Source organism: Barbus barbus, assembly GCF_936440315.1.
Source record: "Barbus barbus genome assembly, chromosome: 43".
Classification (NCBI taxonomy): Eukaryota; Metazoa; Chordata; class Actinopteri; order Cypriniformes; family Cyprinidae; genus Barbus; species Barbus barbus.
Genome location: NC_136721.1, coordinates 26,333,900 through 26,357,899, shown reverse-complemented (window position 1 = coordinate 26,357,899; position 24,000 = coordinate 26,333,900). Strand labels below are relative to the sequence as shown.

The window sequence follows — 24,000 nt, the reverse complement described above, 5'->3', positions numbered from 1 at the left end:
TTGAAAATCATATTTCCCATGTTACAAAAACAGCATTCTTCCATCTTAGAAACATTGCCAAGCTTCGAAACATGCTCCCTGTTTCTGATGCAGAAAAGCTAGTCCATGCATTCATGACCTCTAGACTGGACTATTGTAATGCACTGCTAGCTGCTTGTCCTGCATCTTCAATAAACAAGCTACAGATAGTCCAAAATGCAGCGGCTAGAGTTCTTACCAGATCAAGAAAATATGATCATATTACCCCAATTTTACAGTCTCTGCACTGGCTACCTATTCAGTTCCGTATCATTTACAAAATATTATTACTTGCCTATAAGGCCCTAAATGGTTTAGCTCCTGCGTTCCTAACTTGTCTTCTACCACGCTACAATCCAACCCGCTCCCTAAGGTCGCAAAACTCTGGACTTTTGGTAGTACCTAGGATAGCAAAGTCCACTAAAGGAGGTAGAGCTTTTTCACATTTGGCTCCCATACTCTGGAATAGCCTTCCTGATAACGTTCGGGGTTCAGACACACTCTCTCTGTTTAAATCTAGATTAAAGACACATCTCTTTAGCCAAGCATTCACATAATGCATCTTATAATCTTGTACTGCAGTTATATCTGATCAGATGTACATTATTATTATTCTTTAGCTTGGGTTGAACACATCAGATTTTGCTTAGATGGAACAGCAGCTACGCTAATTATGTCTCTATTTGTTTCTCTGTTTCTGCCACAGGATTGGCATCTCGAGGAATTAGAGAAGCTTCAGTCTGGATCCAATCCTTACGAAGACCTGAGAAGAGATGATGCCAACCCCGAAACAACATATATGAGTTTGATCGCAACATATAATCATTGCTGTTAATAGTGTTCACCGTCTGTTTGATTACGTCATTAACTAACTGCTTGAGTTTTACTGTACATTTCTGCCATATGTACATCAACTTAACATAGTCACCACTGATAAGCTATTACTAAATATAATGTAGAAACTTAATCATTTCTTCACGATTTACATCATGAAAAGCGCTATACAAATAAACATGAATTGAATTGAATCATGGGTTCATGAAACTTCTGTCGCACATCTGGAGTGAATTAAAGGAGCAAAAGGAGTCCAGATACGATGTCACTGCCAGTAAACACACACACTCACACACACTCACACACACACACACACACACACACACACACACACAGTGTGCCAGTGCTGTATTACCCAGAATGCATTAGAACAGCTGTGCAGGATGACTGCTTACAGGACGGCCAAAAACATGCTCACTAATGCAGTCAAGAGACGCAAGCAACACACAAACACATGAACAGAAGAGAAGAGATCCCTCCCTCAAACACACACTGCACCTCACTGACAAAACACACACAGTTCTCAAAATATCTTCTTTTGTGTCATTGAAGAAAGTAAGTCACACAGGTTTGAATGACATGAGGGAGAGAAAATTATCAATCCCTTTGGAGCAGGTGTGTGTGTGTGTGTCTGTGTGTGTGTGTGTGTGTGAGTGTGAGTGAGTGTGTGTCTGTGTGTGTGTCTATGTGTGTGTGTGTGTGTGCATGTTTATGTGGTTTATGAGGACACAAATGTGTATAATGACATGGGTATGACAGAGGTATTACAATATGAAGGTGGTTTATGAGGACACTGCCTATGTCCCCGTAATTCAAAAGGCTTAAAAAACATACTAAATGGTGTTTTTTTGAAAATCTAAAAATGCACAAAGTCTCCTGTGAGGGCTAAGTTTAGGTGTAGGGTTGGTGTAGGGCAATAGCACACACAGTTTGTTCAGTATAAAAACCATTACGCCTATGGAGAGTCCCAATAAACCACAAAAACCAACATGTGTGTGTGTGTGTGTGTGAGTGAGTGTGTGTGTGCGAGAGAGAGAGTTAATATGTGAGTGTGTGTAATAAAGTCAGAGCTGCTTTTTAAAACCATCATTCTGTGCTCATTCAGGGTTTCTGTAGTGAAAAGCTAGAGTCACGATTATCAGTGTTTGGCAGGAAAAATGCAAGCATTTCTATTCACAGTTTTCACGTGATGTCACACTCGTTTAGAAACACTGTCCTAGAGAACAAAACTAAATTTTTCTATCACTGACTGCCAGATAATTTACTGGCATCTGTTTGCTGTATGTAATTTGCATCATCTATAAGGTGTATGTTGATCTTTCAAAATCACTCTCGTTACACATTAAGGCACGTTCAGTGTTTTTCACATCAAGCGCTGTAGAACGTCCTGCTGTTTCAGTGACTGCTTCATACGCATCAGTTTGTTCATATATATTAGTTTTTCTCCTTCTGAAAGCTGATCTAAATATTCATGGCTTGAAACGGAAGGGAGACGAGCAGGCCTGTGCTGCAGTGTGTGGATGTGAATAAACTGCACTGATGGACAGAAAGATTCTCGGTTTGAAAGTGATTTCTGTATTAGCGTCACTACACTACTGATAACAGACCATTTTTCCCACATAGGAATTGTGATGCTCCTTTAGAAGCGTTAACCTTTCTGTGAACACTGAGATGCTCCACCAGAGGAGCATGAGGACCTTCTGTGAAGATGCTTTGATCAGGAAGAACTGTATAAATAGAGGATGTGTGTGTGACAGCGCCACCTGCTGCTCTACAGACACACTCATAAATCAAATCAACATCCATGTGTGGCTCTGAAGTTCTATATTTAAAACCAACAAACAACAAATAAAATCACTAAAACAATAACATGACCAATGATGACTGGATTTTAAATGACAACATGACTGACAGCAGTTTATCTAAAAACATGTTTAAATATCTAATGTAAATGTTCAAATAAAGCTTTGAAAAGTTCCATAAAATGGTAAACCTCACATTTCAGCCTTTAAATAAAGAAAAGGGTTAAGTCAAAATGATAACTGATGAATAAATGATTATATGTATATGGCTTATCTGAATTGTTTAATTATGTAGAATCCCCATGAGCTTGTTTTCCATCACAGGCTGGATGTGATGTAAGTGTGTGTGAATCCAGTCTCTGACAGCAGGTGGCGCTGATGGAGCAGCAGAAATACAGATGTTTCTCATAACCTCCGTCAACAAAGCAGTATTGTGATTAAAACACTACTTTAAGTATTACATGCTGCAAAGATGAAAACTAAACGCCATCGAATCTTTTCTGAAGACAGTCAGAACCTTCCGAGGTACATCCATATAATTCATTCATTCATATATTCATTTGGATAATTCCCTCAGCACTCTTTTAAAACCTTTCCTCCATGTTTTCACACAAAACTAAACAATAGCTAAAGTAAATATTGAGAAAATCTCCTTTAAAGTTGTTCAAATGAAGTTCTTAGCAATGCATATTACTAATCAAAAATGAAGTTTTGATATATTTACGGTAGGAAATGTACAAAATATCTTGATGGAACATGATCTTAATATCCTAATGATTTTTGGCATTAAAGAGAAATGTATAATTTTGATCCATACAATGTATTGTTGTCTATTGCTACAGATATACCTGTGTTACTCATGACTGCTTTTGTGCTGCAGGGACAGATATTGTTATTCTGTTTAGATGATCATCAAATGTTCTAGAATAGAAGCAGATAAACTGTGAGAGTACACATATAATATCCATATGCATGTCATTTCAGTGCTATGGCCTGTGTAGATGATTACAGTTGGCCATGACTGTTGAAATGAAATCTGTAGCATTAATGACAGCTGTAGAAGTATTATTCCTTGTTAGTCATTTCAACATTTACTAATAATACATTTTTAAATTTTAAATAAATAGTTAATATTAACATTTCTATTCATTTACGAAGCATGGTTCAATACTGTTTTTGTTTTTTATAGTAGAGCACTATTTTGGCTTTTGTTCAGTATCCATTTGAAAAACTATCAGTGATTAATCGGTATCAGCCAGTGTGCTCCAACCTAGCTATCGGCATCGGCACCTAGTCCGACCTCTGGTATGAACACACACACACACACACACTCACACTCACACACACACACACACACACACACGTAATGCACAGCTGTGGTGTCTCACACACACAGTCCCTGAGGGGTCACACACTTCCTGTGTCAGGTTTCACTCTGAATGACACAAACACAGTGATTCTGAAGCCAAAGCAGACGACAGGAGCACATCAGCGACGAGGAAAACCATAACCATGTTGCTTCTTATTACACACGGAGGGGCTTTCTCAGATAATCAATGTTCACACACCTTCATGATCACACATTCATAACAGATCTGTCCAGAGAAACACACACACACACACACACACACACACACACACACACACACACACACACAGACACAGTTTCATAAAACATCTTTATGTGTTCTTTTAGGCAAACTGACAAAACTGTTAACTCTATTTAGCACAATAATATGTAACAAAACTAAGTAATTGTGAAACATTTTATTGATAAACAAATGACTGAAGCTGCATATTGTTTTCTTTTTTAATGCACTGTAGATTCCCTAATTATGAATGATTGGAATTTATGCAGATGTTTTAATCAGATCTGTGAATCCAGAAGAGAGTTAACTCATATATTCATGAATGAGGCCTTGATGTGGATTCCTGATTTGAGTCTGAACACAACCATGAAAACAATCTGAACTGAATAAGACTCAAACACAGTCTGTATTAAAGGAACAGTTCAAATCAATCAACTCACCTCAAGTTTCTTTGACGGCACCCATTGACTTCCATTGCATGTAAATAAACACTATGCGAGTCAATGGGTACCGTCAGCTGTTTGGTTACCAACATTCTTCACAATATCCTGTGGTTCAACAGAAGAAAGAAGCTCATGGAACAACATGAGGAGAGAACGATCAGTTTTGGGTGAACTATCGCTTTAATATCACACAACAAGCAACATTCAGAGTATTTCCCTGTTAATAACCTGAGACCAATAAATGAAGTCGAATCATCATATGAACATTTATGGAAACACTACCATGTTTATTGGACATGTACCATATTCCTGCACACTCTGTGTGTGAGTGTGTGTGTGTGTGTGTGTGTGTGTGTGTGTGTGTGTGTGTGTGAGTGTGTGTGTGAGTGTGTGTGTGAGTGTGTGAGTGTGTGAGTGTGTGTGTGTGTGTGTGTGTGAGAGAGTGTGTGTGTGTGTGTGTGTGTGTGTGAGTGTGTGTGTGTGTGAGTGTGTGTGTGTGTGAGAGAGAGAGAGATACCTGTGTCTCCAGCATCATCATCTTCATCAGCTCATCTTCATCTTCATCATCGGGGTGCAGGGCAGATGAATCACCCCTCTCTCATGAGGGGCACATATTCACTGATCCGAATCCTCCATCTCTGAACCGAATCTGCTGGAATCACTTCGAGCCTTTCTTTGATTATATTCAGAAACAGATCGGATCAGAATCCGGCTTCAGTGATCCACAATCCGGTTTATACAAACCTCGATAACCTGTGACTGAGAGGAATAAATCAGGAGACGGGGAACAAATCCATCATCACCAATAAAATCCTGATATTAAACCAGATTCAAAATGGAGGCAGGCGACGCCGAAGATCAATCAGAGCAGAAATGATTTCACATCACATCCATATTCCAGCGCAGATCTGTTTATCCGTCATTTATCGATCTGATCTCGGGGTTTCATTCATGAACATCAGCTCCGGATCGGATCCGCCACGGTTCGTGTGTCCGTTTCGATCAGCGCTCACCGAATCCGAATCGGGCCCGAATCCCGCAGACGCCGCGGAAGCTCCGAATCCGAATCCGAATTATTATTTGTTTTTCGCCCGTGTCCTTGACACAGATCCAGATCTGATGTGGGTTTGTGGGTCTGCGGCGGGAACGCGCACAGGGGGCGCGCTCGGGAGCGGAGGGCGTGTGCTCGCTGAAGATGACACCATTCAACACACTACACACTACACACTACACACTGCGATCAGACACACTTCATGTATGATACACCACGGCCGTGTTTTATCTGCATGAAAGCCAGTCGTTATCCGGTGATGCTAATGGAGGCCTGCTGCTGGAGGAGTTTCCATGGAAACAGAGAGATGCTGACTGAATACTAGTGTGCTGCGTACTGCACAGTGCATACTACATACTACTTCAAAACAGTATCCGGGGGTTTCAAACATATGTACCTAATGTAATAATCAGAGGTGGACAGTAATGAAGTACATTTACTTGAATACTGTGCTTAAGTACACCTTTTGCATATCTGTGCTTTACTTGAGTATTTTTTTTTCTGGAAACGTATGATTAACTTCACTGCACTGAAAGACAAATATCACACTTTCACTCGATTATATTTCTATCAAGGTCCTCGAAGTAGAAAGTCATTACTGTGTAGCAGCTTTGAAAGTCAGTGGGTGGTTTTATTTTTCAGGCAGTCTATCAGAGGTGTTGGCCCATTTAAAATGTGGTTATGTTTTCTTATTTTTCATATTCATTCATACAGTATATTCATTATGACATATTCTTTCATGGTTTTATTACATTACATTCATATGAATGTATTACTCATATACTCAAGTATTATGCGTTTATATTCATAATTCCAGTTGTACTCATATTCCATTGACGTAGTATATTTCCTTCATTTGATAAATAAAGGTTATGTTATGTTCCATTTATGTTGGACAGGATGTAGGAAACTCATTCTTTATGCATAATGTTTTGTATAAATGCACGGATGTTGCTCGGTTTGTCTGTAATTTTCTTGGCACTCTCTTCGAAGCTGATATGATATTTAGCCGAGTGATATTTGAAGATTTGCAGAGCTTGCTGTTTCTGCTTAAAAGGTGTAAAAACCACAACAACCTCCTCCAACAAGTCAAGTTGACCTTGCTCTGACATTATCTAAAGAGGAAAACAGTAGGTAAATATTTTTAACATTTTGCTGATCAGACGAGAATATTCTATGACCTATGAAGACGTAGGTCTCTATAATGCCCCTTCAGCTGGCATCTTTAACCTTTCCTTCTCTCTGCATGCTCTGAAGATCTTCATCTCTCAGCTTTTGATTACTATACTCAGATCAGATTACTCACATTGTTAGACTTATCTTAGTTTTAGCAGAATACGTTCAGCTTGGATATTGTATCCAGTTTTAAGCTTTCTTTAATTTCCATATTTTAACACTTAATCATCTGTATCACTTATACTTATGACTGATTTTTAATAAATTACAGAAAGACTTCGTCTGCCTGGATCTCTTCTCAGTGCATCAATCAGTAATCACTATTGTAGGGTTACATTAAGTGATTTCCCAGCATTTTTTGAACACTGACCAGTTGCAAATGTGATATTTATTTACAAAAATTAAATAAGTTAATATTGTGATATTAGACACGATATCAAAATAGTAATAACAGAATTACTAACAAAACACAGTACAGTAGGAGTTTGACTTGAAGCAGCACTGCAGACCATTCTGTGTTTGATATCAAACTATCACGAGAGCAATTAGAGCATTTTTGAAATGTTTCGATGTCAAATAAAGCTTACCATGATCCTTTTTTGTTAAAGCAGTGTTGCTGTTGTAAAGTTATACAGCTACAGTTGTGTTGCTGAGTTTTAAACATGCTCGATGTTTTTCTTTGTTTTTCTTCTGTGATTTTTCTTTTGCTCTTTTTTCAATGATATTATAAGCTTCTTAAAAGCAAGTACTTGTGCACTTTTTCTCTTTAATATCGGTCTTTGTAACTTTCACTTGTAATAGAGTCATATTTGACCAGCAGTCTCTGTACTTTCACTCAAGTAATGGAGTTGTGTGCTTTCTGCACCTCTGGTAATAACATTGCATAATAACATGTGTAATATTATAACATTAGAGCTCATAACATTAGCGCGTGGCGTCCTGCTGTCATTGCACTAATAAATACAGTAATTTTGCGCTATTAATCCACATTTGTGGTAAAATGTTTCAACTTCTGTCACTCTGATCAGACACTTATTAAAGATATAAACTGGCAATTCTGAGAAGAAAAGTCTGGATTGTGAGATAAACTGTGAGATAAAACCATGCAATGCTGGACATGACAAGCTCAGTGCATTGTGGGACACCGTTCGTTAGATGTGTACTGCACTGCTCATTCATTAGCTGAGAAAACAAGTGATAAAGTGTTTCAGCTCACGATGTAATGTTAGCAGCAACACATTTGTCTCCTGTATCGTGACGTACTGAATGTTTTATTTTACTTGTTAATTCATTACTTGATTAATTAATTTAGCTTATTCTGTTTACTAAACTTTAACAATATTAACAGGGAAAAGATACAAGAGAAAAGTAAATAAATATTCTGTCCTGACATTTTGATTAAAATGAAAACAAAAGAGAAAAGAAACATGCACTGATGAATCGTTCACAATCTTTCTAAGTTAAAGGGGTCATGGCATGGATTTGTTTTGTTCCTTGAGGTTTACTTATAATGTTAATAAACCTAATAACGATCTTTTAAGGTTTGCCAGTAATCAGCTGCTATGATTGGCTAACATCACTGCATAAGAAACACTATCAACATCCCCTCACTAATGCATGTTTTAGTGTTTTGACAACAAGTATTATGAAAATAATACTTTTCATAATTATGAAATAATTTACTCACGGTTTGTGCTGAAGCTGCAGTCAGATCTAGTTCCGCTTCATCTTTCAACAGATGTTTCTTTGTGACGCTCCATGACACTGTGCCTCATTTACAAAACAACATGCTCCGCCACTAAACTATCCACTTGTTCCTTACGCTGGGCTCCGTCTGATGTCCGTGCAAAGAAGTGAACGAGCTGTTTAAACATTTGTCCTGCTGACTACGCCTGCTCTGACCTGCTATCACCTCAGTCCTTAGCATCAAAGCCTATAGTCGTAATTGCTGTATAAATGCATTTATGCCACCTCTGAGCCAGCAAAACCAGCAAAGTTGGCAATTTGAGATAAACTTTTTACTGGCTACCAAACGGTAGAGCAGACTAGCAAACATCGAGTGTGGATGCTAGATGTAATCGCTGTATGTGTGAACACAGCTTTACAGTTTTGACTGTTTGAGTATGTATGTGTGCTGTTTGAGTGCATGTGCAAGCACTGTAAAATTGATATACAACAGCAAGAACTATAGATGCGTTCATACAAAAACATCTTCACATGCAAAAGAAAAACAATGGCTTTCAAAAGTACATAATGAACGAACACAGTCACGGAAAGACATGTATGGCCAGACATTCCCCGATTAAAAGAAGATCCTTCATTTCCCAACATCCTCTGAGCTTTAAAATACAAAAACATGACATTAAAAAAATGAACTGCAGCGATCAACACATTGATAAAAACACTAACAATTTAACGAGTCACACCGCTTGATCAGATGTTTCCCCCGGAGAAACACAAGTGCTCGGTTATTAGTGAGAAGAAACGCATGAAGAGCAATTAATGCTGATTATTAGTGCAAGTCGAGTCACCTTTATTTATATAGCGCTTTTAATAATGCAAATTGTGTCAAAGCAACTGCACAATATCAAAAAAGGAAAATAGTGTGTCAATAATGTAAAATTAAAAGATTAAAAAAAAGATTTTCAGTTAAAGGCATTTCATTATTGAATTCAGTGATGTCATCATCCAGCTCAGTTCAGTTTAAATAGTGTCTTTGCAATCAGGTCGATATCTCTGGAAATCAAGTGTCCCCAACTGAGCAAGCCGGAGGCGACAGCGGCAAGGAACCAAAACTCCCTCTGTGACAGAATGGAGAAAAAACCTTGGGAGAAACCAGACTCAGTCGGGGGGGCAGGTCTCCTCTGACCAAACGAACCAGCAGTTCAACTCCAACTGCAGCAAAGTCAGATTGATGACGTCGCTGAAGAGAGGCATGATGGGACATGATCTGCAGATGAACGAGAGACTCAGAGACGCTGCAGGAGCTGATCTGAGGTCAGTGTTGAGCTGCTTCTGGAGAGAATCAAAGAGTTCATGCTGTTCCTGAAAGAATCCATGTGCGTCCATAATAGAGCCATTCTCCAGAACAGCACTGAACCAAGCTTCAGTTCACTCCATCCATCTGCAGGACTGTAGTTTTGTTCATTTGTGAAAGATACGTGATCAAGTAATAAACGAAACAGACAGACAGAGACAGTAAACAATCACTGATATAAATACATGACCAGTCTTGTGCTCTGTTCTGTGTTTAGTGTAGTATTTAAGACCAAAGTTCTGGAGTGTTTCTGGAGTCCGTGTGTGTGTGCGTATGTGAGTGAGTGTGAGTGTGTGTGAGAGAGTCAGTGTGTTGGTCTTTAAAATCATTCAGTGCAACAATAAATGGCTAGAGCGCCACACACTCACTCACACACACACACACACACACACACACACACACACGCACACACACACGCACGCACACACACACGCACACACACACGCGTGTCTACCTGAGGGACGGTAAGACCAAACGCTCAATCACACAAAGGCACACGCTGGATCCCACCCGGGTGAGATGGGCGGCACTGCTGTCAATCATCAGAATGGAGGCGGAGCCTAAGGGGGCGTGGCAGCTACAAACTGTCCTGCAGTTCTTTCGCTTTAATGAGGATGGCGTGAACGTCAGAGATGGGATAGTCCTGAAGAACAGCAGAACATACGTTAGGAGGAAGACGTGTGTGTGTGTTTTGTGAGAGAGAGAGAGAGTGTGTGTGTGTGTGTGTGTGTGTGTGTGTGTGTGTGTGTGTGAGAGTGTGCGTGTGTGTGTGTGAATATAAGTGTTTGAGTGTGAACGCACGTGTGTGTGTGTTTGTGTTACCTGCAGTAATCTCATGTTAGTTGTAAAGTCTCCAGCCAGTAACTGATCTCGAATCAATCTGCAAAAACACAAAGACGTGAGGAACAGAAGCAAAACCAGTCAATCATTTCTCATTTTATTTTGTTTCAAAGCAGCTTCACAGTAATAAACAGAAAAATGATAGTTAATGTACTAAAATGAATCTATTATGAAACAAACTTTCAGCTGGAGCTCTACAGAAGACAACAGAGTCGTTATTCAGATCCATTCAGTTAAAAATTTGTTCTCAACCAATAGTTAAATATTACTGAATTCTGAATTATTCTGAATGCTAATAAGGGTTGCAAAAAGGTGGAAAATTTCCCGTAAATTTCAGAAACATTCCAGAAATTTTTCCTGAAATGATTTTCCAGCCCTTTGCAACCCTAATCCTAATAGTGTTTGTTTCGTCTGTGTGTCAGATCTCACGTGAGCATGGCACAGCACACGGGGATGAGGAACTCGAAGCGATCCTGATCGGAGAAGAGCGAGTCCCAGATCCGGATGACGTCTGGAAGCAGAAACTCCTGAGAGAGCAGCAGCGTCAGCCAGCGGAAGGTGAAGTACTGTGGCTTGATGTTCTGCTCTTGCTGCAACACACACACACACACACACACACACACGTTGTGTTTCCATGTTTTATGGGGACATCCCATAGGCGTAATGGTTTTTATACTGTACAAACCGTATTTTCTATCGCCCTACACCAACCCTACACCTAAACATACCCTTTACAGGAAACTTTCTGCATTTTTAGATTTTATTAATATGTGGGGCACTGAAACTGCTTTCAAATTCACAATCGCTTTTTACTTTCACTTTCAAGATTCGCAATTACATGAACTCTGTTTATACTATGGAGCGGCAGCACTTAACACACATTTTACAAGATCAGATGCTTATCAGTGGTGCTCAGGATCTGTAAATCATTCGCCATCATCCTCAGTCATCTCTTACTCTGTTTATGTGGCAAGTGAAATCTTATGCACTGTAATGTAACAAGCTACTGTTAGCAAGGAGCTAACCATGTCCCTTTAGTGGCTTGCGTTATTTTATTAGAACACGTTATTTGCTTTCCGTGCCTTTCTGAATACAGACACCAACCCATCCCTGCACAGCCTGGAACATAACATTTATTTCCATGATCTGCCATTATCGCTGTTGTCCGTGCTTGTTTCCTCACAATACCTGCAGAACTTCTGATGCTTCGGCTGGCCTAGGACATGGGCGGGTTTATGCAAATGTTGGGGGCGTAACTATTAGTGATGCTGACTGTTGCGTCACAGTCGGTGTCATGTTCTGATTCGCCTGTTTTTCAATGGTCTTTTTTATTCACGAGATTTACATAAGGAGGAGGAAACTATGGTGTTTGAGGCTCACGGTATGTCATTTCCATGTACAGAACTCTTATTATTTAACTATGCCAAGGTAAAGACAGTTTTCCATTCTATGGCACCTTTAATTCTGTATGATTTATAAGCTTGTTCCCTCATGGAGACCTCAAAAATGTCCCCAAAAGGTCAAAATTTACTGGTATTACTATCCTTGTGGGGACATTTGTTCCTCATAATGTGATAAATACCAGGTACACACACAGAGTTATGGAGTGTGTGAGGTGAAGCGTGAGGGTTCGGCTGATTCTGATCCTCACCAGCCTCATGTAGAGCTCCGTGTCTTTCTCCTTGAGTTTGGAGAAGACGCTCTCCATCTTGAAGGTGATGCCGCACTGAGAGTCGTCCAGGCTTTTGATGAAGTTATCTCTGTTCTCAGACATCAGGTTAGTGAAGCAGAAGAACGTGTCAGCCTCCGCGTGCTCTACAGACAGAAGAACAGCATCTGATGAACAACTAATCGACGGAATACATAAGAAAACAACATTTAATTTCATTATTGATGAAAGTTTTGAGCTGAGACTTTATCAAGTGGTTTGAGCGATCGTGCTGAGCTCACTCTATGGAACCCGTTTCCACTGAATACAAAATAAAAAAAAGGTAATTGTGAGTTTTTCTCCCACAATACTTTTCTCAGAGTTATAAAGTCAGAATTACGAGATATAGGAGAATTGGCCCCCGAATAAACCTGGTTTCTCCCAAGGTTTTATTCTCCATTCTGTCACCGATGGAGTTTTGGTTCCTCTGGCTTGCTTAGATGGGGACACATCATTTCTAGCGATATCGTCGACTTGATTGCACAGATACTATTAGAACTGAATCGAGCTGAGCTGGATGATGACATCTATGAATTCAATGAATTGCCTTTAACTGAAATAGTGTTTACTATTGTCCTCACACACACAGAGAGACACACACACACACACACTCTCTCACACACACACACACACACACACACACACACACACACACTCACACACTCACACACACACACACACTCTAACATCACCGAGGCACAGTGCTGATATGTGTGCTCGTTCTCTTACAGGACATCACTACAGACAGCAGGCAAAGCCTCACCCTTCCACTGGCTGTTGGGGTCTGTAGCGAAGGTGTAGTAAATGGGACCCACGATCTCATTCATGCCCTGAACGTAAGCGATGCCTGGGTTGAGTTTGGCGTAGATGAAGAGAATCCGCTCCACCACTTCCCAGTGCGCTTCGCAGCCGTTCGGTAACACCTCGTACTCGTTAGAGGGATACAGGTTTAACGCCTTCCCCGGAGAACTCACCTGAAACACAGCCAAAACACCAAACACCCACGGAATCAACATCACACCCCTCAACGCCATTACAGGAACAGTTCCCTATCGAAAGGTACACTATATTGCCAAAAGTATTGGGTCACCCCCTTCTAATGTCAGCAATAAAGGTCAGCAAGAAGACGGGGAAACAGAAATCAATTTGGAGAAAATCAACAGCAGTTCAGAGCATGAAAAGACAATGCAGAAAAGCTGAGCGGATGTGGCGGAAGACGAAACTGGAAATCCACTATAGCATCTATAAAGACAGCCTTCATGCTTTCAATGTGGAACTAGCCACAGCTAGACAGACTTTCTTTTCAAACCTTATAAACAGTAACTTAAACAACACTCACACTCTTTTTGCTGCTGTTGAGAGACTGACAAACCCCCCAAGTCAGATTCCCAGTGAAATGCTCTCCGACAGCAAATGCAATGAGTTTGCTTCCTTCTTTTCTGAGAAGATCAATAATATCAGGAAGGAGATTGGCACATCCTCAAGTTATGCAGAGGTCACACAGATTCGACCGCAATTTCAAAAAGAAGTGACTATGTGTGTTTTTAAAGAAATTGATAACAAAATTTTGGAAGAAATAGTACAGCACCTTAAATCTTCAACCTGCTATCTTGACACACTTCCCACATCCTTTTTCAAAAATGTGCTTAACTGTTTAGAAGCTGATCTCTTAGAAGTGGTGAACGCCTCACTTCTTTCTGGGACTTTTCCAAACTCCCTTAAAACTGCAGTTGTTAAGCCCCTTCTGAAAAAGCGCAATCTTGATAACACCATGTTGAGCAACTATAGACCCATATCAAATCTTCCTTTCATAGGTAAGATTATTGAAAAGGTAGTTTCTAATCAGCTGAACAACTACTTAAACTCAAATGGATACCTGGACAATTTTCAATCTGGTTTCCGAGCACATCACAGCACAGAGACAGCACTCGTTAAGATAATAAATGATATTCACTTCAATTCTGATTCTGGCAAAATATCAGTGCTGGTACTACTAGATCTTAGGGCTGTGTTTGACACTGTCGATCATAACATACTTCTACAGAGACTGGAAAACTGGGTCGGGCTTTCTGGGATGGCACTCAAATGGTTCAGCTCATACTTAGAAGGGAGAGGTTATTATGTGAGTATAGGAGAGCATAAGTCTAAGTGGACGGCCATGACATGTGGAGTCCCACAAGGCTCAATTCTTGCACCGCTCTTGTTTAGCCTGTATATGCTCCCACTAAGTCAGATAATGATGAAGAACCAAATTGCCTATCACAGCTATGCTGATGATACCCAGATTTACCTAGCCTTATCTCCAAATGACTACAGCCCCATTGACTCCCTCTGCCAATGCATTGATGAAATTAACAGTTGGATGTGCCAGAACTTCCTTCAGTTAAACAAGGAGAAAACTGAAGTCATTGCATTTGGAAACAAAGATGAAGTTCTCAAGGTGAATGCATACCTTGACTCTAGGGGTCAAACAACTAAAAATCAAGTCAGAAATCTTGGGGTGATTCTGGAGACAGACCTTAGTTTCAGTAGTCATGTCAAAGCAGTAACTAAATCAGCATACTATCATCTCAAAAACATTACAAGAATTAGATGTTTTGTTTCCAGTCAAGACTTGGAGAAACTTGTTCATGCCTTTATCACCAGCAGGGTGGATTACTGTAATGGTCTCCTCACCGGCCTTCCCAAGAAGACCATTAGACAGCTGCAGCTCATCCAGAACACTGCTGCCAGGATTCTGACTAGAACCAGAACATCTGAGCATATCACACCAGTCCTCAGGTCCTTACACTGGCTTCCAGTTACATTTAGGATTGATTTTAAAGTACTTTTACTCGTTTATAAGTCACTCAATGGCCTAGGACCTAAATATATTGCTGATATGCTCACTGAATATAAACCGAACAGACCACTCAGATCATTAGGATCGAGTCAGTTAGAAATACCAAGGGTTCACACAAAACAAGGGGAGTCTGCTTTTAGCTATTATGCGGCCCGCAGCTGGAACCAGCTTCCAGAAGAGATCAGATGTGCTAAAACATTAGCCACATTTAAATCAAGACTCAAAACTCATCTGTTTAACTGTGCATTTGTTGAATGAGCACTGTGCTATATGTCCCAACTGACTGCAATGAATTTTATGTACAAACATTTTCTTTAAATTTATTTTAAATCATTTTCTATATCATTTTAAAATTCTTTGTTTTTATAATTTTTATTTCCATGTTTTATTGATTTTAATGTCTATTTCACTTTCTTTTATGTAAAGCACTTTGAATTACCACTGTGTATGAAATGTGCTATATAAATAAACTTGCCTTGCCTTGCCTAATGAACATGTTTGACTACTTTAGTAATTTCCATGAGTACAAATCTTAATGTTTAAGCATATAATGATATTCTAGGGAATTGTGTGCTTCTAATTTTATAGCAACAGTTTGGACAGAACCCTTTTCTATTCTAACATGACAGTGTCTCTGAGTATAAGACACGGTTCAAAAAGACATGATTGATTCAGTCAGCAATGAGCCGAAAACTCCTCACCAAACACCAATGACTTGTACAGACACTATATGGACAAAAGTGTTGGGACACCCCCTTCTTTAGAACAGAAGGCGGCACTTCCAAAACTGTGGCAACAAAGATGGAAGCATAATTCACATATTTAAAAACTGTATTTCCATCTCGATTGCAACAGTTTTGAAAGTGTCTAAAATGACTGTACCCATATAGAAGTCATTGGTGTTTGGTGATGAGCTTTTGTCTCGAGGTCTGCATATAAAGTCACACCAGAGGAGTTCAGCTGGGACCAGTCAAGTTCTTCCACACTGACTCAATCAATCATGTCTTTTTGAACCGTGTCTTCAGATGAACTGAGTGACCTTTGTGGAAGAACTATTCCTTTAACTAGCAGGGTCAGAGAAATCTACAGGACTCACACACACACACACACACACACACACACAGATCGCTCACCTGCGTCTGTCCATCGCAGCACAGCTCAAAGCAAACAGACAGGTCATCAAATGCACACGTATGTACATGACTCAGAAACGTGTATACACACACACACACACACTCACGTTAGTGACGCCGCTGCGGTTCCGGTTCACCGTCTGGGCTTTGAGAGTCGTCTGCTCCACGCGTCTCCGTAGCGTCTCGTACTCGTTCTGTGGGTCCAGGATGAGCTGGCAGGGGAAGTCTGTGGGCCGCTGGAAGAACGCCATGTCTGGATACAGCCGTCTGACCACACACACACACACACTCGCACACACACAGACAGACAGAGTCAAATACACACACACACACACACAGAGACACAGAAAGAGACACACACACACACACAGAGACACAGAAAGAGACACACACACACACACACACACACACACACAGAGACACAGAAAGAGACACACACACAACACACACAGAGACACAGAAAGAGAGACACACACACACACACACACACACACACAGACAGACAGACAGAGAGAGAGACACACACACAGACAGACAGAGAGAGAGACACACACACACACACACAGAGACACAGAAAGAGACACACACACACAGACAGAGACACAGAAAGAGACACACACACACACACACACACACACACACACACAGACAGACAGAGAGAGAGACACACACACACAGACAGACAGAGAGAGACACACACACACACACACACACACACAGACAGACAGAGAGAGAGAGAGACACACACACACACACAGACAGACAGAGAGAGAGACACACACACACACACACACACACAGACAGACAGACAGAGAGAGACACACACACACAGACAGACAGACAGACAGAGAGAGAGAGAGACACACACACACACAGACAGACAGAGAGAGAGAGAGACACACACACACAGACAGACAGAGAGAGAGAGAGAGACACACACACACACAGACAGACAGACAGAGAGAGAGAGAGACACACACACACACACAGACAGACAGACAGAGAGAGAGAGAGACACACACACACACAGACAGACAGAGAGAGAGAGAGACACACACACACACAGACAGACAGAGAGAGAGAGAGACACACACACACAGACAGACAGACAGAGAGAGAGAGAGACACACACACACACACACAGACAGACAGAGAGAGAGAGAGACACACACACACACAGACAGACAGAGAGAGAGAGAGACACACACACACACAGACAGACAGAGAGAGAGAGAGACACACACACACAGACAGACAGACAGAGAGAGAGAGAGACACACACACACACAGACAGACAGAGAGAGAGAGAGACACACACACACACAGACAGACAGAGAGAGAGAGAGACACACACACACAGACAGACAGACAGAGAGAGAGAGAGACACACACACACACAGACAGACAGAGAGAGAGAGAGACACACACACACACAGACAGACAGAGAGAGAGAGAGACACACACACACAGACAGACAGACAGAGAGAGAGAGAGACACACACACACACAGACAGACAGAGAGACTTTTAACACTTCTTTAATTTACACCATTTCTCAACACATCACAAAAACAATAAAAATCTGCAAATTTACCAATTAAAAACCATGTTTCCAAACTCGCTCAATGTCACTAGAGCATCTTTCACACCCCACCTCATTTTGAAAAAAGGTACATTATCAGTTTGTTTATAATATGCAAATTCAACAGCAACCCTAAATTCTACCAATGATTTAAAAAGAGGCAACAAGTCAACATCTTGATCAGCATTTTTACATTGATGTGTTTTCAGGATTGCTAACTTGGCTTGTCCCAATAAGAAATTAGCAAGCACACACTGTTCACGCCATGGCTGCTTATACTTGCAACCAAAAATAAAAAGGGTCTTTGTAAAAGAAAATCCCAAGTTCACAATTAGTTTTTCTAAAAGTACAAAAAGTGGAGTAAGCCTTGAACACTCACAAAATAAATGAAACACAGTGTCAGAAGCCTTACAAAAAGAACATTCAGGAGTAACCATTTCATTAAACTTAGAAACAAAATTATTTGTAGCCAACACGCCATGAAGTATTCTCCACTGTAGATCTCCACATTTTTTAGGAATTGGAGGTTTATACAAAAGCCTCCATGATGGATTTACATCACTAGGCACAGAAAGGTAAGTCCTCCATTTAGTATCTATTCTTTCCCTCAGTTGTCGAAAACGTACTGATTTAACACAAATATGATAAACCATTTTCCTCCCCATACTTTGGAAATCTAAAAAATCAAACCCTTTTAATAAATTAACCTTAGTGTTCTCTTCAATTTCCAAATCTTTTGGGACAACTTTTAATGTCGGAAAGGTCTTAGAAAGCAAACCTTCATTTAACGCAGAATCTATAACAGAAATGAAAACTGGGGGGAAACAAGCTTTAAAGCTCTTAACTATCCCTTCCACCATTCTTACTGACCTAATCCCAACCTGGTCAGCAAGTGACTGAGCAGTCCGCCACTGACCTCGTCTTATATCAAGCAGGTCTATAATTCTAGTTACTCCAGCATTCAAAAACATTTTAATTACAGAACCCAACAATGGAGACTGTAACTTAAAGAAAGGATTAAAAAATAAAGGTTCTGCACACCCATAATTTTCATCACCCACTCTTGAGAATTTTAACATACTCCATGATTGAAAAATTGATACATGAAATTTAAAAAGCGAACCATTCACATTTTTAACATAAGGCTTCTCAATTAAAAATAGCTCTTTGTCAAGGTTTGTTCCCCCAAGATCTTTAAGAATATACAAACAATAATCAATCCACGGCATACCATCAGAAACGTACAACAATTTTTGCAGTGTTTGTAATCTCATTGCTGCAATTTTTGATTCAACATGTATAAGGCCTTGACCTCCCTCTACAACAGGAAGATAAAGGACCCCAGGAGGGAGCCAATAATGGCCATTCCAAAAAAAATCAATAAATGCCCTTTGAACCTGTATTATCAATTCCTTAGGGGGATCTAACACTGTAACTTTATGCCACAGCATTGAAGCTGCCAGATTATTAATTACAAGGCATCTCCCTCTATATGAAAGCTGTGGAAGAATCCACTTCCACTTTTGGATTTTACCAATAACCCGGTCAGCCACTCCTTCCCAGTTCTTCTCCATATATTGATCGGTTCCAAAATAAATGCCAAGAACCTTTAAACCATCGTGAGCCCATTTGCACTGCTTTGGCAACTGAGGTGGTCCAGTACTATGCCAATCTCCGATCAGCAAAGAATTACATTTTTCCCAATTCACACGTGCAGAGGTAACATTCTGAAAAATATTCAAACATGAAATTATATTTTCAACATCATTTGAATTTCTAATTATCAGAGTTACATCATCTGCATACGCTATAATTTTTGTTTGGGGGACTTTAGGGCAACCAGGAACACCAAAACCACATAATCTTTTTCTCAGCAAACTCAAAAAAGGCTCAATAGAAATAGCATAGAGTAAACCTGATAAAGGACACCCTTGTCTTATTCCTCTTGTCACCGAAAAGGGCCTTGTTAGTGTACCATTTACTCTTAACATGCTATAAATATTACTATACATGAGCCTTATAAAAGACACAAAATTATGACCAAAACCAAAAGCCTCAAGTGTCTTAAATAAATAAGAGTGGTCCACTCTGTCAAAGGCTTTTTCTTGGTCCAAGGAAAGAAGGCCGATGTCAAGGTTATGTCTTTTTGACACTGCTATAATGTCTCTAACCAAAAAAAGATTGTCAAATATTGTTCGATTAGGGATACAATACGACTGATCGTTGTGAATAACAGTTTCAATGCAGGTCTTCAATCTGTTGGTTAAGGCTTTTGAAAAGATTTTGAGATCGACACACAGCAAAGAGACAGGGCGCCAGTTCTTCAAACAACCAAGGTCTCCTTTTTTGGGGATCAAGGTTAAAACTGCTCTCCGACAGCTTAAAGGAAGAATCTCTCTTTCAATACTTTCCTCCAAAACATCATAAAAGTCCTGACCGATTACGTTCCAAAAAGCCTTATAAAACTCAGCTGAAAGGCCGTCCAACCCAGGTGACTTTCCAGGATTCAACTCCAGGACAGCTCTCGAAAGTTCAGCCATTGTCAAAGGACTCTCAAGATCCTTCTTGTCCGTCATTGATAATTGTGGTAAATCACTCAAAAGTACATCAGATTCTACTTCATTACATGCCTCTGCACGATATAAATCTTCATAAAAAGAAGCAGCAAAAGCATTAATTTCCATTTGTGCTGTTGATATTCTTCCATCTGGGAGTTTCAACTGATGAAGATGTTTATGCACTCTTGGTTTGCTTTCAAGTCCGAAGAAAAAAACAGTAGGAGAGTCCATATCATTTAAATGAGTGAACTTTGCCCTTAAAAGGGCAGTTTTGCCTTGTTCTTCAGCCAAGCTGCGTAGAAGAAACTTATTTCTTTCGAAGGAATCAGTGGAAATAGATCCTGTAGTACTATGGCTGCTTTGTCCAAGGATCTCTTGTTCAAGGGCTTTCATTTTCTCTAGCAGGACACCCCTGCTTTGTGCAGTAAACTGTTGACAAAAAATTTTAATCTGCACCTTGCCCACATCCCACCATTGACTTAAAGATGGGAAATTAACTCTCTCCTCTCTCCAAGAATTCCAAAAAAGGTGAAAAGAGTGAATAAAGCAGTGATCCTGAAGTAACCTGTTATCGAAGTGCCATAGTGCTCTATAAGATTTTGTGGACTCAACAGAAATCGCCATCGAAATATAGTGATGGTCTGAGAGAAAAGTAGGTGAAATAGAGTTTCTAAAAAACCTCCCCCTATTACATGCTTCAGTATAAAAACGATCAAGTCTGGCTCCAGACATATTATTTGAATTTACTCTCATCCAAGTATACTGTCTAAGCCCAGGAAATGTGTCTCTCCACAAGTCAACAAAATTATAACAATCAACTATTTTTTGAAGTGCATTAGATGAGAAAGGATGTGGTTCATCATGATTCCGATCCAATTGTTGATTTAAAGTGCAATTGAAATCACCCCCCAGCATAACAATATTAGTCTGGGGACAGTCCGATAATGCATCTGATAATTTTTCAAAAAAACTAATACGCTCTCGGCCATCATTTGGAGCATATACATTAAACAGAGACAAAATTACACCACCTAAGGCGACATCTACTCGTAAAATTCTTCCTGGTATGATCTCAAAACTCTTTAAAAAACCCCCAACCCGGGGTGAAAACAAAATTGCTACCCCTGTGCTAACATTTGTGCCATGGCTCAAAAGCACAGTACCTTTCCAATCGCTAAACCACTGTGATTGATTTTGCAAATCCGTGTGTGTTTCTTGAAGTAAAATCACATCAGCCTTTTTAAGAATTAAATAATTAAAAAGGTCATTTCTTTTTACCGTACTACGACAGCCATTAATATTTAAAGATCCAATATTAAAAAAGATCATAACAATAATTACAATGGGGTATAAAGCAAGCCACCACATCTGCTTTCCAACACTTTTCATAGAATCAATACTTCTTCAGACGCGAATTTAAACTTTTTCTAACTGTACTAACAAGTTTTTTTAGCCTATAACGTTTTGGTCTATCCAGTTCTTCTAAAGTCGCCTTTCGCATTACAGTAGCACCAGACTCAACAAAAAGTTCCAAATCAGGAAAATATTTTTCCAAATTGGGTTTTCTCTGATTTTTAGTAGCATCCAGAAAATCGTTAAACTGCTGAACTGTGTACAAAGGAGATTTTGAATGGGAAGTAAAATAATTCCCCGCAGAATTTCCTTGTGAATTTCCATCATGCTCTTCTCCAGTATCTAGACATTCACATTCAGAGTCATTCTCAGATAAGTCATCAGTTCTCTGTGACAACAGATCTATATCACACTGTACCAGGCTGCTTCCTTGTACCTGCAAGTTTTCAAGCTCATTTTGCTTTTCTGGACCTTTTGAACCACTAACTACCCCAGCAACATTGAGCTCCTCATCACCTTTCACACTTCCATGTACATGTGTACCAGTTACGGAAGCACTGTCTGTAACTTCAATCTCCTGTTCAGACACATTAGAGCCCTCTCCACTGGTAGGTAATACAGCGGTTTCAACTGGCTGTTCATTGCCAATGCTTTCTACACCATTATTATCCACTGCAGTATTTAGGCCTCCCTGTTCTACAACAGAATTACCTTCCTTCTCTTTTTCAGCCTCCACATTTAAAGGACATGATTGTCTAACATGGCCCTGCTTCAAGCATCTAAAACATTTCATTGAATCAACAGCAATAAAGATCGTAAAATCCTTCCCATTCAAGGTCAATTTTACAGCAACCTCTAGATTTTGAAATTCAGCATTCAAAATCATATACGTTTGACGTCTAAATGACATGATATGCTTTAATTCTGGGTTTTTTAACCCAAGCGGTATCATTTTGATCGGACCCATTAATTTCCCATAACGCACAAGCATGCGCTCAAGTGTATCATTTGGGATAAACGGAGGAACATTGGAAAGGACAACCTTTTTCGAGGGATTGGACAGCGGCAAAACCGGGACAAATACATCTTTCACAGATAATCCATGTTCAACCAAATCATTAACCATAGACGTTTCCCTCAAAAAAATAACAACTGCCTTGTTCATTCTCGATGCAGACAAGATATTTTGCGCACCAACTGCATTGCTAGCAGCAATTAAACAATCTTCCACTGACACGGTCTCATCTGATAAACACTTACACCCATGTCTTGCAGTCAAGGACGCAAAGCCATCAGAATTCGATCCCATTTTACTCTCTTTCGCCGACAAAGTCAGCAAATAAATATTAGAAAACTACCGTAGTTTCAATAAGCTCAACCAATAAGTACCTTAATCTAAAAAGAGGAAAAAGGAAAAGTTTGAAACTCACTCAAACACGCCGCTCAATCACGCACACTCCTCCCGAAACACTCCGCACATGCGCACAGAGAGAGAGAGAGAGAGAGAGAGAGAGAGAGAGAGACACACACACACACAGACAGACAGAGAGAGAGAGAGACACACACACACAGACAGACAGACAGAGAGAGAGAGAGACACACACACACACAGACAGACAGAGAGAGAGAGAGACACACACACACAGACAGACAGACAGAGAGAGAGAGAGACACACACACACACACACAGACAGACAGAGAGAGAGAGAGACACACACACACACAGACAGACAGACAGAGAGAGAGAGAGACACACACACACACACACAGACAGACAGAGAGAGAGAGAGACACACACACACACTCTAATGTTAATCAGACTCAACAAAAGTAGAAGGTAAAATGCAAAAATACAAATGAATCAAACAGACATGAATCTGGATCATCTGTGATCTACAGATACTCTACCAGTCAAAAGTTTTCGAACAGTAAGATTTTTAATGTTTTTTTTTAAAGAAGTCTCTTCTGCTCACCAAACCTGCATTAATTTGATCCAAAATACAGCAAAATCAGTAATAGTGTGAAATACTTTTAC

General features: G+C 40.0%; 2 protein-coding genes across 4 annotated transcripts in view; both read right to left on the bottom strand.

Moving 5' to 3' along the window:
- The window catches only part of ralgds (ral guanine nucleotide dissociation stimulator), a 30,454-nt gene extending 24,553 nt beyond the window's left edge, over nucleotides 1-5,901 (bottom strand). Inside the window, exon 1 of one of the 2 annotated variants that reach the window (XM_079404799.1) lies at nucleotides 5,204-5,901. In XM_079404799.1, coding sequence (XP_079260925.1) covers nucleotides 5,204-5,230 — 27 coding nt within the window. In that variant the 5' untranslated portion in view covers nucleotides 5,231-5,901. The remainder of the gene's footprint in view (nucleotides 1-5,203) is intronic. The other variant, XM_079404800.1, reaches the window with a different exon arrangement.
- A 3,516-nt stretch (nucleotides 5,902-9,417) lies between these two features.
- The window catches only part of LOC306862661 (TBC1 domain family member 13-like), a 22,626-nt gene continuing 8,043 nt past the window's right edge, over nucleotides 9,418-24,000 (bottom strand). For both annotated transcript variants that reach the window (XM_079405584.1, XM_079405585.1), the window contains exons 7-12: nucleotides 16,581-16,740; nucleotides 13,262-13,472; nucleotides 12,442-12,605; nucleotides 11,220-11,380; nucleotides 10,773-10,830; nucleotides 9,418-10,593 (exon numbers count right to left, since the gene is read on the bottom strand). In XM_079405584.1, the coding sequence (XP_079261710.1) occupies nucleotides 10,528-10,593; nucleotides 10,773-10,830; nucleotides 11,220-11,380; nucleotides 12,442-12,605; nucleotides 13,262-13,472; nucleotides 16,581-16,740 (820 nt within the window). In that variant the 3' untranslated portion in view covers nucleotides 9,418-10,527. The remainder of the gene's footprint in view (nucleotides 10,594-10,772; nucleotides 10,831-11,219; nucleotides 11,381-12,441; nucleotides 12,606-13,261; nucleotides 13,473-16,580; nucleotides 16,741-24,000) is intronic.